General features: G+C 33.6%; 1 protein-coding gene across 2 annotated transcripts in view; it reads left to right on the forward strand.

Moving 5' to 3' along the window:
• The window catches only part of ZDHHC17 (zinc finger DHHC-type palmitoyltransferase 17), an 89,512-nt gene that overhangs the window by 65,828 nt on the left and 8,333 nt on the right, over nt 1-15,351 (forward strand). For both annotated transcript variants that reach the window (XM_030323282.1, XM_030323283.1), the window contains 5 exons: nt 694-836; nt 2,180-2,280; nt 10,306-10,430; nt 11,515-11,577; nt 14,489-14,582. In XM_030323282.1, the coding sequence (XP_030179142.1) occupies nt 694-836; nt 2,180-2,280; nt 10,306-10,430; nt 11,515-11,577; nt 14,489-14,582 (526 nt within the window). The remainder of the gene's footprint in view (nt 1-693; nt 837-2,179; nt 2,281-10,305; nt 10,431-11,514; nt 11,578-14,488; nt 14,583-15,351) is intronic.

A 15,351-nucleotide genomic window follows, 5' to 3' on the forward strand; every position in this document is an offset into this window, starting at 1 on the left:
AGGTTACTCCAGAGACTTGATAGCTGCCTATCAACTGTGATATGTGTTACAAGGAAATAGGTTTTATACTTAGAAGTAGGGACTTTGTAGCAATTAGACTAGTACAAAAATGAAATGGAACTACCTCCAAAGTATTAAGTGCTCTGCTTTGATCTGTGTTCAGGGGCACATACTCTTCCTTCTATGGACTCTGGGACTCTGTAGACTGATTTTGTTTTCTATTTCATTTTAAGGTTTTTCATTTTTAGGTCATTGAAAGTATCTTCTTCAGGCTAAGCATCGGCAGGATTCTTTATCTGCTGTAGCTCTTAGAACATCAAGTTATTCTAGTTGGTCTTATCTCTAGTTATCAGTGGCCTGTTAATGGGGTGGTGTCATCAAGAACTGTTTTCTAGTTTATCCACGTATTGGCAAGCAGCAAATACTGCTGTCTTCTATTATCTGATATCTAGACCCACTCCTATAATTTATACTCTCATTTTCCACAATTTTAACTGCTTTTAAATTGTCTATAGAAGACTGAGACTAGCATCTTGAATAGTGCCTGCGCATAGTAAACATATTTGAATGAATGAATTTCACTTTCTTATGCATGTTTCCATGAAGATAACAGTGATTCACATTCAGATAACCTGAAACATGCAAACTTTCTGACTAATTGTTTTGTTTTGTTTTGTTTTGTTTTCTGTGCAGGAATTTCGGCAGAAAGTAATGCTAGGAACTCCTTTCCTAGTTATTTGGCTGGTTGGGTTTATAGCAGACCTAAATATTGATTCTTGGCTCATTAAAGGGCTAATGTATGGTGGCGTTTGGGCTACAGTACAATTTCTTTCAAAGTAAGTGTGTTGTTTTTAGCTATGTTTTTATCTGTACATGAAAAGATATAATTTGGACGCTGCTTTGTAAAATTAATGTTTTGTATGTTTAGAATACTACCTTTATGTAATATATTTCATCTTAATTTAGTGTTAAAGAATTTTGGCAGATTTATATCTGAAATCTTTTAAATTTTTAATGTTGAAATGTTGAAATTCTAGAGGTATATTCAATGACAAACTCTAACATATAATTTTTAAGTCTAAGATACAATTTAAAAACATTTCAGTAGAAGTAGATTGAGTTCGTTGACCTCTAACTAATATACATATTGCTTATTTCTAGGTAATTATAGCTTTAGCTTACCTTTTCATAGGAGTTATATTTTCTTTGGTCATAAGCAATATGCAAGAAGGAGGTTTGATTTTAGTAGTAAGGTACAGTCTGAGCATATGAAGTACGCTCAGCCTTTTTATTTTCTCCTCCCTCTTTTTTCTTTAAAACATTGTGATCTTTCCCTTTTTTTTCTCCTTAGATCTCATTTTCTAAAATTGCCTATTCAGCAAACCTAGGCAGTTGTCTATGATCTAGAACTTCCTACCTAATCTCCATTCCTTTAGTACTTTGTTTTCACCTGAATTTCCAACAAAAAAGAAAAAAAGAGTTCTGAAAATAATTCACATAGAGTATGTTAACTCTCAGGAATAGGCTTAATTCTAGGTAATTAATCTCGTTTTAGTGTTTCTGGGGGCTCCAAGGGGTCCTATAAATAGGAAGACTTCACACATAGCCTACATGGATAGTTGATCCTGCCTATGTTTAATAAAATTCATTAATACTTTTCCCAAATTCTAAATTCTGTAAATAATGACCTTCAAATCCATTAAATTGGCCAGTTCATTCTGTTTGAAAAGCTGTACTAAAAGCTTAATAGGAGTGTGTAGGTAAGGAGAAATAATGAAACAGAAAAACTTGAGGATTGCTTTGTACTCATTTGTCAAAATTATAATACGTCTTTGATGAATAATATGCTAAATGATAGAGTTACTAACTATACTGAAGTGAATTATTGACTTAAGAGAATAGAAGTAGACTGAAATTCTGAGGCTGAAAAATATCTAGAATAGAATATAATTCTGTTGGTAAATTAGGATCCTCAGAATCTTGCTCACTCATTCAGCTGTAAACTCATTTATTATTGATTACCATGAAAAATGGTCTTGGTATTTAAGCATTCTGGATGTCTGGATTTTGGTTAAACCAGAGTTTACTATGTGGACCATGTGTAATTTTCATTTAAATAAATAATTCCTTTTTACAAGGAAATCTAGAGCTCAAATTTTATAAAACTTGTGTTTTGCAGATCCTTTTTTGATCATTCAATGCATAGTGCATTGCCTCTTGGAATATATTTGGCAACCAAATTTTGGATGTATGTAACATGGTTCTTCTGGTTTTGGAATGATATCCTTTGGTTATAAAGGTCTTATCTAAAGCAAATGTTGTTATTTAAACAATTGTTTTATAATAATTTAACATTTGGGACTGAACTATCCATGATTTGTTGCAGTAGAACAATATTTCTAGAAAAATAACGTGTGAACCAATGTAAATATTGCTCTTAAATGTTTCATATTTAATAGATTGCTTTTGACAGCCGCTTTTAATAACAATATCAGAAATAATAATAGTAGCTACTATTTAGTATTTGAGTGTTTAAAGGGTATTTTCTTAAATACTTTGTACTCGTTTAGTACACGTTCTATATGTTAATATTGTTATCTCCATTTTATACATGAGAAAATTTAGGCTTAAATAGGTTAAGCTGTTATCCTTGCCCAAGGCTACACAGCTAGTCTCTGGTAAGGCTGGGATAGAAACACATACTTGTCTGCTTCTATAACACCTATTCAAAACCTTTTTACTAAACTGTGATTTTCGTGTTTTAGTACCAGACTATGTACTCTAAATATTTTCTTAATATCACAACTTTTTATTTTGTTGTGGAGGATAACAGTTAATTTCCTTTTGCTTTATGAAAAAGCATGCAGTGCTGTTATCTTCAAATATTTGCTAATTATTTCAATGTAGTATACTTTTACAAAAGTAATATAATCTGAAATTGTAAATGTGTGTGTGCATGTGTGTGTATCAAAGAAATAAGGACAGGGTCACCTTTTGATATTTTTACATAGAAAAAGCTCAATCAGTAAGACAGTCTGTTTTATTAAAATAAAGGCACATGTTTCACAAATGTCTACTAAAATCATTTTTTAAAACATTACTATAAAAATATATAAAGTAGATTTTAAGTAACATGCAGTTTTTGGTGACTTATAGCTATTCTGAACGATTTTAATTACTATCTAGTTTCACTTCACAGTCGTGCATGTTATAACATTGTGTTCTTTTTGTTGTCTGTGTTTTAAACAAAAACAAAATACTGAAAAAAAATGCTTATTTTGAGACTGAGGCACAGTCTTACGTTTTTACAGCGTTATATGATTACTTTCAGAAAGTGGAGTGCTTTTTAAATATTTTTTTAGCATAAGTATCTTTTGAAATGTTGCCATGTGACAGTTTTCACTAGCTCATTCTGCATTGTACTAAACTTTGACATAAACATTATTTAAGGATTTATTAACCATTAGAATTATGTTATTGAAACATTTAGTATAAGTAAAATAGATCTTCTTATTTTCATTACCTCATCTATTTTAAATTTATAAAAAGCACTGACCTCTGAAATGACTTTAGTATTCCAGACATACTTTCTAACTTTGTTTCCTAAATTGGACAGTAAATTTTACATCCCGAAAAAAGTCAGATTGACATTTCAGAATAATTTTAGACTGTTGCTGTTCTCTTAATCTGTTGTGCATATAAATGGAGAAAAGCTGGAAAATTAGTAAATTATAAATATTGAAAACTTCATGCCAGAGAGTTTTATGTAGTCTGATTTGAGTTTTTTGTTCCTTTTTTGGAGACAATAAATAGCTATGCAAGTTTCTAAGCTAGGGAGTTGAGAATGTGAGAGGTAGATTTTGAGAGGAAGGTCAGCACAATCAAATCTATTTAACTTGTTCTATTTGAATAATTGTGTCTTTAGAACAGATTGGCATATAGTTCATTTTTTAGATGCACTGAACAAATTGCATATATTTTTCAAATAAAAATTATAGTATGAAAATACCAAGTTTCATACTTGTCTGCACAGGAGTGATGATCATAGTACTGTCTCACAGAAGTCTTGAGCATGAATGTAATAAAGCTTAGGATACCTGACATGTAACAAATGTAAATAAGTATGTGTTATTATCTTCTGCATGACTTTTTGGATCATTGTGTCTGTCTACATCAGTTTTAACTGTGCATTTATGGTTTCTTTTATTCAGATGTTTGTATATGTGTATATGCTACTCATGGAATGTAGAATGAAATCACAAATAACTTTAAATTCTGATTATAAAAAATTGTTTTGTACTTATCTATGTTATAAAAGAACCATATCTCTAGACCTTATATGATATTAGAGCTATATTTTTTTGTTTTTAAGTATTAAACTTCTGAGACCAGAGATAGGAACTCAAGAAACCTATAGGAAGAAAACAGAAAGAACCCAGAATAATTTATAATGGAAGCACAAGGGGTGTTAGACAGGAAAGAGTCATGAGGTTCATGATATAAAATAATGATTAAGATATAGAGTTAAAATAGCAGCTGTTATCAGGGACTGCCTCTCTTTTTGACCTCAGCCTCTCTGTTGTTGCTTGTACCACTTTCCTCATGCAACTCATGACTGCGTATGTAATTAAAACTGATTAGACTAGTTGTGGAAAATAAGAATTACAGTCAATTTTTATTATTTGTGGTAATTATGTTCTATAAAGTTGCTGCAAACACTGAATTAGCAAATACTAAACCTATTGCTCCTGGAGAAGAAGAAAATGTCAGGCTCTGGTCACATTTTTGTCCATCAGTCAGTACATAACCTTGGTTTTATGTGTTCTGTTTCAGTACCAAATTTAAGACTTATCGTTGATTGATTAACATCGGACTCACAGCCAGCCGCAGTATAACCCATGCCTGAACAAAGCTTATATCTGATATTTTCTCTGTAAGGCACATCACAGCCCTCATGTGTTTAGGAACGTGAGATAACACCTCAGCACTTCACTAGGAGGCCATTTTAAACAGTAAAATCACCAACAAAAAACACAAAAAGGCAAAAGTGTGGCACAGAATAGACCTTTCAACTCAGCTGGCATTACGTGCATAGGGAGATACATATTTTTTGCTACTTTGCACATACCCATGATGACTAAAAAGTACCGTGAATATTGATTTTAGGGTTACAAATAAATTTTATAGGAAGTAGGCATGAGGATCAACTGTATAAACTTTAGTTTCTCATACCCAACTTAAGTGTTATTGTGGTGATAATGAATTTTATATTGATATAAACTATTCTTACAAGTGAGTTCTTAGTGTTTTCTATTATTCATTAAATAATTATCATCTCAGGGTCGCCTGGGTGGCTCAGTCGATTAAGCATCACACTTCAGCTCAGATCATGATCTCACGGATCGTGAGTTCGAGCCCCATGTCGGTCTCTATGCTGACAGCTCAGAGCCTGGATCCTGCTTCAGATTCTGTGTCTCCCTTTCTCTCTGCCCCTCCCCCACTCACACTCTGTCTCTCAAAAATAAACATTAAAAAAATAGTAATTATCATCTCCTATGTACCTTATATTTATTCAGCGCTTTTTGGTTTATAGTTCTTTCAGATCTATTATGTGACCTGGTTCTCAGAGCAATTCTTTGAGATTAGAAAAACCACACAAATCCTAATCCTGTTTTCCAGTTGATGGAAGGAACCCTTGAGGTTCAGAGAAGTTGTATGTCTTGCTCAAAGTCATATGGATAGGTTATCAAGAGTCTAGTATAGCACCCACCTTTTTGATGTGATAACAGTGTATCTTCAAATGTGAACATAATTTTAAGTTTTTAAACCTTGCTGGAAAGCAACATGTAGAAAGAGCTTTAAACATATCCTTAACTGGGGTACCTGGGTGGCTCAGTTGAGTGTTCAGCTCTTGATTTCGGCCCAGTTTATGATCTCATGGTCCTGAGATCGAGGCCCTTGTCAGGCTCTGTGCTAGGCTTGGAGCATGCTTGAGATTCTCTCTCTCTCTCCACCCCCTCAGTCCCCCTCCTCCGGCCCGCCCCCCCCCCCCGCTTCATGTGCATGCTCATGCTCTCTCTCTCTCTCTCTTTCTCTCTCTCTCTCCCCCTCCCTCCCTCCCTCCCTCCCTCCTTCCCTCCTTCCCTCCCTCTCTCCCTCTCTCTGTCTGTCTCTCTCTCTCTCTCTCTCCAAACAAACAAAAAACCCTTAAACATTCATAAGTAAATCATAAGAGACAAGATCAAAAATGTATTTACAAAGCTGTTTATCATAGTACTAATAGGAAAAAAAAATGGAAACAAGCTGAGTATCCATCCTGAATGGGAAATAGTTTTTATCAATTAGCTATGTGTAGTATGGGATAAAATCGCCATTAACAATGCTTTTCTAAGACTTGATGTGGGCTTATACTTAAGATGTAATAAGTGAAAAAATATATTAAATTATATTTACAGAGTGATTCTAATTTTAAAATGTGTAAAGGATAAGAGTTGAAAAGTGAGTACATGTAATGTTAACAGTTGTTATCTCTGTGTTAGATTCATGACTGATTTTATTTTGTTTCTTGTCCTTTTATTTGAAAATGTTGTTCATTGACCATTTTTCTCTTAAAATCAGACAACTCCGAAATTCAGTCATAGCCAGTACAATCAGTTGTTTATTGTGTTGGCACCACTTGTGAAATATTGATGATAGGTTATTAGAAATTTTATGTCTAAAAATAAATTAGTTTTCAGTCAGATTTTAAGCATAAACTGAAGATAGATACGAAGCTCTTCTGGAACTGGGATGACTACATATATAAAAATGAAGACATTGAAGAATTCTTGTTTTCACCATCCTCTCCTATGCATTTTTCTCTTAAGCATTTTTTCCTGTAGTTTACTGTTAGAGGACTTCTTTAGTTTTTTTGTGTGTATCTTTTCTAGTTTACTTGTAATATTCTCTAAGCTTTTTAATGCCTGTCTTCAGGTATCCAATCACCACCAATGGTGAATTCTGACAATATTACTATAAATATTCTTGTATATCATTTGTGTGTGTGTGTGTGTGTGTGTGCGCGCGCACGCGTGCGCATGCAGGTGTCTCTGAAGTTATTAAAGATAATCTCTAATTTATTTCTTAATTCATATGTATTTGACTACTCTGTATAATGAATGATGTGAGGGGAGCGTGTGTGTGTCTTCCTTTCTGCTTATTCGGGAACTCATTGCTCCAACATACCCTTTCCTCACTCAGTTGCAGTATCAACCTTGATATTTATCAGTTTTTCTCTACTCTGTTCAGTTTATTGATCTCTTGTGCCAGTACTGTATTATCTTACTACTATATCTTTCCTTCCTTCCTTCCTTCCTTCCTTCCTTCCTTCCTTCCTTCCTTCCTTCCTTCCTTCCTTCCTTCCTTTTTCCTCTCTTTCTCTCCTTTTCTTCCTTCATTCCCCCTTCCCTCCTTCCCTCTCTTCCCTTTCTTCCTTCCAATACACGCAGTTATATCGGTTTTAGGTGTACAATAATCGTGATTAAGCAATTCTATACATTACTCAGTGCTCACCATTGTAAGTGTATTCTTGATCCCCTTCTCCTGTTTCACCCCCTCCCACCACCTCCCCACTAAAGCTTTTTTCTTAAATCATGATATCTGTTAGGCCAAGTTTCCCAGCGTTTTTGTTTCTCAGGAATGTTTTAGTTTTTTGGCCCTTTGTGCTTCTGATTAAATTTTTTAGGATTAGCTGTTTAAGTTCTGTGAAAAGCCTAATGCAATTTTGATTGAAATTCTATTTAAGCTATAGAATAATTTAAAGAAAAGTGAATTCTTTTGATGTTTAGATCTTTGCCATTACAAAGTAACATAGACTGGCTAGCTTAAACAACAGAAATTAATTTCCTCACACTTCTGTATCAGGATGCCAGCATGATTATATTCAGGTGAGGATTCTCTTCCTGTCTTACAGGTAGGCACCTCCTCCCTATGTCCCATAGAGCAGGGGGAGAGAGTGAGGTTTCTTTCTTCCTTTTAAATCTTACATAGCTTCAGTCCTATTAGATTAGGGTCGCACCCTTAGTAACTTGTTTAATTACCTCCTAGAGACCCTATTTCCAGAAACAGTTGCATTAGAGACTAGGGCTTCATATGAACTTGGGGGGTAGGGGGAGTGGGGGGGGGGGACATGATTCAGTCCATAGCAGAGGGCCAGGGTGGGACTAATGGGAATTCTGCCTTTTTATTCTTATCCACATGTTCCATACCACTTAATACAAATTAAGAACAACCCCAAACAGCTTGCCTCACCAGAGTTGTTGTGTTTTCTTGACCTCAGGTTGAACTTTATGGTATAGTGTGGCATTTCCCCTTTTTGAAGCTGTCTCTGGTATTTTGTAGATAGTTGATTAATTTGATTTGCTGTTTTTATTTTATTTTGTTGGGTATTATGGTAAATCAGAGCTGCAGTTCACAGCAGGCATCAAAGTAACATCCAAGTGGATTAAAGAGTTAAATGTAAAACAGTATTCCATAAACATTTAAATGAAAATATTGATGACACGTACTTCTTTTTTTAATTAGAAGACTAAATGTAAAAGCAAAAGTACAAGTTAAGTCAAATAGAGCTTCTTTTACTTCTAAAATTGACAACTTTTTTCTTTGATGAAAATGTGGTAGTCAAGCAATATGTATTGTTAGCGGGATTATAAATTGGTATATCTTTCTGGAAATAATCTGACAGTATAAAGAATATACATCAAGCCTTAAATATGTTCATACCCAAAGATATTGTCTCCATAATATTTAAGGGCCTAGGATATTCTGCTGAGTGCTTTGGAGAAGCAGAATAGCACAGGTAAAAAGAGCCCAGATTTTAATATTTCCTCCACCTCTAATTTACTCTGCAGCTTTGGACTGTTTAGTTAACCTCTGCCTCAGGTTTGTCACCTGTTAACGTGGGGATAACTGTAGTATATATCATAGTTTTCATGCAGATTAAATGGCAGATAGTCAATTAATAAGTGTTATTTGTTTTACTAGTGTTCATAAAACACCATGGTCTCAATTTTGATTAAAAATGCAGAATACCGAATATAAAAGGAATTATCTCTGGATTGTGGAGGTATTTTTGCCTTTATACTTTTTAGTGTGTTTTTTTTTTTTTCTTTTAATCAGGAAAAAAAAAAAGTTGTTTTTATCCTTTACAAAGAACAACCAGGCCATTTGTGGAGAGTTTGTAAATTTTTGTTTTTAAGTTTAAAAATTAACTGGTGTGACCTATTATTAAAGCTAAGTTCAAACTACCATTTGAAGATATCTAATCTCCACACTTTTAAAGACCAAGCAAAGAAATTGTTTAAGTTCATCTGATATTTAATTCTTGAATATCCCTTTCAAAACTGTAGACATTTATTGAGCTGCTGTTTAGCCCCCTCACAAATTTAGTCCAGGCTGTAAGAAGCTGAGCTATTTAGTTACATTTAGCACCTTTTGAAATTGTTATAGTGAATAAAGGTCCTGCTCCTGAATAGTACCAGACTTCGTATTCTTTGCATATACATTTACCCAGCTTTATTCTCGAGATTCTTAGTTGTTGATACTTGTGCCAACATAAAATCTTGAAAATGGTATTTGAGTATTTCAGATATTTGTGTCTCAGAAAATTGTTGCTCTAGCAACATTATTTTTCTTAGTGTTATTTAAAATAGTTTTTGATTCCTCATTTATATTTATAAAGGTTAGTACATTTCTTACATTTTCATTAGGTAGAAAAATGTGAACGTGGAAACTTCTGTTTTAAGAAAGTTTCTAAATAGTTTTCTAAAATTAAGGTCAATTTGTGTTCAAAAAAGCAATGGAAAGAATTTAAAAGCAGCCTTTTAAATGCATGGGTGTGATATCTTAAGTAGTAGATATATAAAGATTTTAATGCAAAGAGATAAAGCAATATATTAATATAACTTTGAAGATGAGAATTCCCTTCATTTTTGATCAAAAGGAGTAATGGTCATTTAAAAATAATGATTCACTGAATTTTTAATGCATCACTGACTTTTTTAAAGGGTCAGATAAGCCAATCCTACATGACTTAAAGTTTATAAAGAAATCACATTTTTACTTTTTCCATTCAGTTATGAACATAACTTAAAAGTATATTTATTTTGATGTAATAATAGATAAATCAGCTTGTATTTTTTTTTATTGGTAGGTGTTTTGTGTGTGTGTGCGTGCATGTGAGCATGTATGGTAAAATTTTACAGATTATAAGTTTACCTATAATAGTAATTCATTTATCATTGCTTTAGATTCCTTAACTTTAGTCACATCTCAATTTTTTATTTATCCATCTTCCATTCCTTGCCAATAGTGTTGCACTTTTCTACAATTTTGGAAAATCTTGGAAATCAGATCCAGGGATTATTAAAGCTACAGAAGAACAAAAGAAAAAGGTAGCAAGATAGAATCTAACTAGTCACATGTGTTTGTGAAATTATCAGTATTTATACCAGTTATTAGAGTACAAAGAAAGAAACTGTCTTTTAGAACATAAAAAAGAAGTTTCAAACCAAACTGAGATTGTGCGTAATTATTGCTCACCCTCGGTACTCCTGAATGCCTGTCCTTACACTTCCATGACATTTTTAAATTTCATGTTTCTGTCCTTTATAAGAATTGTGATTGCTTTGAGGGATGAGTACAATATTTTAAACATCTCTGTAAACCCTCAGCAAATAATAATGAATTCAGTAAATGTTTGTTAAATGTGTAACTGGAAGACCAAAAAAGTGGTTGATAGTGCACATATTTTGTTTTAATAATATTTTTATACACCACACACACACATTATATATGCATGTATATATGTGTGTGTGTGTATATCTATATGTATATCTAATCCACAGCACCTCTCACCTAAAGCTTAGGTACTTAGGAAACCAAATTGACAGTCTGAAGGTGTCACATAAGAAAATTAGACTGGAGGCAGTTAAATTATCTTAAGGGCTATTTTATCCAGTCTCTGAAAACAAAACAAATCCTAATGAATTATTTCTGTCTATGAAAGACTAGAGCACTAGCAAGTTCCTAGGGACTAATCCCCCCTTCTCTAGGCTGCAGAGAGGTTGCTACCCTTATATTTAGTTTTCTTTAGACATTACTGCTAATTGATTGCTAGGTTTTCTTAGTCATAATCCAGTTCTGAAGATTTCAGTTCTTTATTGAACTTAAGTTTATTTTCATGTCTTAGTCATCACAGCCTATATAGTCCTGTTCTTAGGGTAGGTAACTTAGTTGTATTCTCAGAGGAGTATCCCCCTAAGTTTAGAGTTGTTTTCATATATCCAAGAAATGAAATTCCTGTGTTCACATTACAATGAAATAGCAGAAGTAAATGAATGAAAGATTTTATTATTTTGAACTGAAAACATTGGTTAATTAAAAATGAACATCATGTTTAGTGATTCATACTGATGGCACTATAGTTGGTGAACATTGTTCAGTTTGAATAAAATATATATATTTTTTAATTCACAGACAATAGTTGAACTTGCAGAGACAGGAAGTCTGGACCTCAGTATATTCTGCAGTACCTGTTTGGTAGTATTTTTTTTTTCTTTATTCTTTCCTTTCTCTTCCCATGGCAGTGGCATAGCATAGAAGGGGTGGGGAACAAGGAGAACAGTTTCTTCTGCTGAGCACATTTCAGGCCCTCCACATTCCCCAACAAGTGCCTTTTAGACCGTAGTACAAGAAGAAAGATGGTAAAAAGATGTCTCCTCCCAATCTGCTTATTCACCCTGGTGGTAGACCTGGACTATACTTCTGATTCGAGGTGCCATTCATTCATATTCATCCTTAATCTCTTTTTCTTTCTTAATATGTAACTCAACAAAGAAACTAAGCAATAAAGTACTAACAAGGTTTACTATGATTCTCTAATATTGTTTTCCCAGGTATTTTTAAGAAAAAATTTATTCTATTTAAAGGTCACAGTGGGAAAATCCGTTAGATAACTTTTAAGACAACAAGGCCTATAAAATGGTTCCGTTTCAGTAGTTCTCTCTTTGTAGTAGAGTGTTTTTGCAGCTTTGAGCACTGTTTTGTCATTGATATTAAAAGTTGTCATCTTAAACCAGGTCATAAAGAAAGATATAAATGAAACTAAATAGTATTTATTTATGGAATCAGGTATAGTAATACTGACATTGTTTATTTTCATAGACATCCCAGATTTCTATAGCATAATACTGTTTTGTGTTTTAATTATTTTCTTAATATTTATGATTAGTTCTTGTGAAAAATCTATAGACTGCCACAGTGGTTAAACCATGTTTTCCTTTGTAAAAATAGAAATAATCCCTAAATCATACCTGAAATTAAATGCTCTTTTATACTTTTAAGATATACATTACAACTGAACTAATGTCTTAACATGTGAATAATAACAAGAGAATTGACATAATTCAGGATTATGGAGTGGGTCTTTGAATGGAGCTGTAACTCTACAGATCCTTTAAGTTGTTTCACCTAACATTCTTTGACCAAACAGTTATGATTTTCAGTATTCAGAATGTATACTGCTTTACTTTTGGTAACAACTTTAGGGTGCTGACTAGATTCTCTTGCACTTTCAATCATTCTTTTTATAAAAAGGTTTTTGTTCCTATGCTTTACAATGGTTAATTTACAGAATTGGCACCTTAATGTTCAGAACATTTTTATATTCCGCTGTTCTTTGGAAATACTATTTTGTTCTACAAAGCCAAGAATGAATTGACTGATATGTTTGCCATATGGCAAACAGATTCTTTATAGAGTCACTCAGTATATTTCATTGTTAAATAAATATCTGATGGCAAGAACAAGACTATTTTTATTATCATAGTATAAATGTTTTGTTATATGTTGTGTTATTGTAAGCTGTGTACTTCTGGATAGATAATTCAAACTGACAGAGGTAGCTGTCATAATATCGGTGTCCTTCACTTTGATGAATAGACAAGTCCCTAAGAAGACATATATAAATCAGAATTTCCTAAAAATGAATTAATTACTCTGTAAGTGAACTGAGGAGCCTATCATGTTTAGGAACCTTGTGTCAGTGTTTGTTCAGAATTCATTGACAAGTATTGCCCAAAGGGGAAATGTAGCTGAGGGTTGGAGGTGGGGGTAGAGTTTGTTTAATACATCCTTCTTCTTTCTCCTAAATAGCTTTAATTTCATATCTGTGGTAAAGAATAAGTGGCACTTTTTTTTAAGGGTTCACAGATCACTTTAGTACATGTAAGGACCACATAGTCCACCTATGCTTTTTTCCTAGTACCTCAGAATGGTGTCTAACCTATTGCAAACTAGTAGAGAAATGGCAGTGGTTTTTTTGAAACACCAGTAAAGGATATTATAGATTTTGTTTCTGGCATGGGTTGATAACTAGCTCTTGTCACGTATCCAGCATTAGGTCTGGGTAGCCCTACGGAGGTCACTAATGAGTTCTTTTAGTCACTTGACTGATTCAGAGTAATATAGAGAAACTTTTCGCAATACTTAAAATAGTATGGCATCATAAACATGAATTTTTTTATTACTTGTCAAGAGCTGAATAATGTATTTTATGTTTTTGCAAGTAATAGGGACTACCTAAACTTGTTAAGCATGGTGTACTTTCTCAGATGGGTCATGCAGTTCAGCAGAAAAGATGCTGTACCTTAATCTCCGAGATCTCAGGAGCCACTGAAAGAGAAAGATATGTACACTTACTGCTTTTTGCTAGATTTGTTAACTTTGGGAAGACATTTTATTAATGACTTTGAATTTTATTTTTAAAAAAATTTTAAACATTTATTTATTTTTGAGAGAAAGAAACAGAGCATGAGTGGGAGAGGGGCAGAGAAAGAGGGACACAGAATTGGAAGCAGGCTCCAGGCTCTGAGCTGTCAGCACAGAGCCGGATGCGGGGCTCGAACTCATGGATCATGAGATCATGACCTGAGCTGAAGTCCGACACCCAACTGACTGAGCCACCCAGGCACCCCTAATGACTTTGAATTTTAAGAGGTTCTTTTATTCACTTCGAACTTGACCTTCCTTTTACTAAGGAACAATTTCCTTTTATTAAACAAGAACCAGTATCATGACCATTAATCACAATAAATTTTCATTTGGAAGCCTGGAGAGTGATTTTTTTTAATCAGAAATGTGAGGGATGTGAATTAAATATAGTACCATTCATTACAATAGCAAATAGGTCTGTGATTCTTAATTACTTTTGTAAAGTTATGGTTCTGCCCCATTCTTAGGAGTTTATATTCCACACTAGCCCTATCCTGTCTTTTCTTTGTTGTTGCAGTTGAAATTCCATTGAAGAAAACAATAGTGGTTTTTGTTTTATTTTGTTCCTTTGGAAGTAGAGTTTTGTTTTCTTCTTAATTGTATTTTGAGAAAATAAATGTTCAGCTTTCCTTTCTTCGGTATAATGCCTTTCATAATCTTTTAACATGCTTGTTAACAGATACGGAAACCAGTGAGGTCCAAACACTGTGGTGTATGCAACCGCTGTATAGCAAAATTCGATCATCATTGCCCTTGGGTGGGTAACTGTGTAGGTAAGTTTTATTAATGATTTCTAGGTATGTTGTTCATTTAAGTTATTCTAGGTAACTAATGAATTACAGTATTAAATTAGATGTTAGAAACTTCATTCCTACACCTTACTACAGCCCCATTCCTCCCAGTTATCTTCTGGTTGATAAAACAGCAACTCAGCTGTGACAAAGTTATAAAACCAGTGTCTAGGAATGATTGATATTTCTCTATCAGTTCTTTCTGGTGCCGCCTCTTTCCTGTTTTCTTTATTGGGTAATAGTGAAATCGATAAGGAGGCAGAATAGTATTGTGTTTTAGTTAAGCTGAAGAAAGTAAGGCAACAAAAATATCTGGAAGGATGTTGTGTACAGAAGCAGAGAGGGATGACCGATGGAATTCTGTATACCTCAGTACTCAAGAATGGTGTGGTCCAAGGAGGTGAACTAAGTGGTCTGAGAGATAACCCTAAGGATTTTATGAGGTGACAGCAGGGAAACATTACAGAGATTGCATAACCGTTGAGAAGAAGCCTTTAAAAAGTTGGATTATAAGGTTTATACAAATAAAGATAAAATAGAGTTATTTTAAACCTCACAAAACAAAATACATTAAAACTCAGAATTGAGATTCATTTGGCTCATTGGGACTCTTGACTTCAGAATGAATGTCATTGCAGTCCTTATATCTTTGCGTGTAGTTACAAGCATTCTTATTTTAAGACTTTTATTAAAACATTTATTTTCCGGGGCGCCTGGGTGGCGCAGTCGGTTAAGCGTCCGACTTCAGCCA

Source organism: Lynx canadensis, chromosome B4 (genome assembly GCF_007474595.2).
Source record: "Lynx canadensis isolate LIC74 chromosome B4, mLynCan4.pri.v2, whole genome shotgun sequence".
NCBI classification, from domain to species: Eukaryota; Metazoa; Chordata; class Mammalia; order Carnivora; family Felidae; genus Lynx; species Lynx canadensis.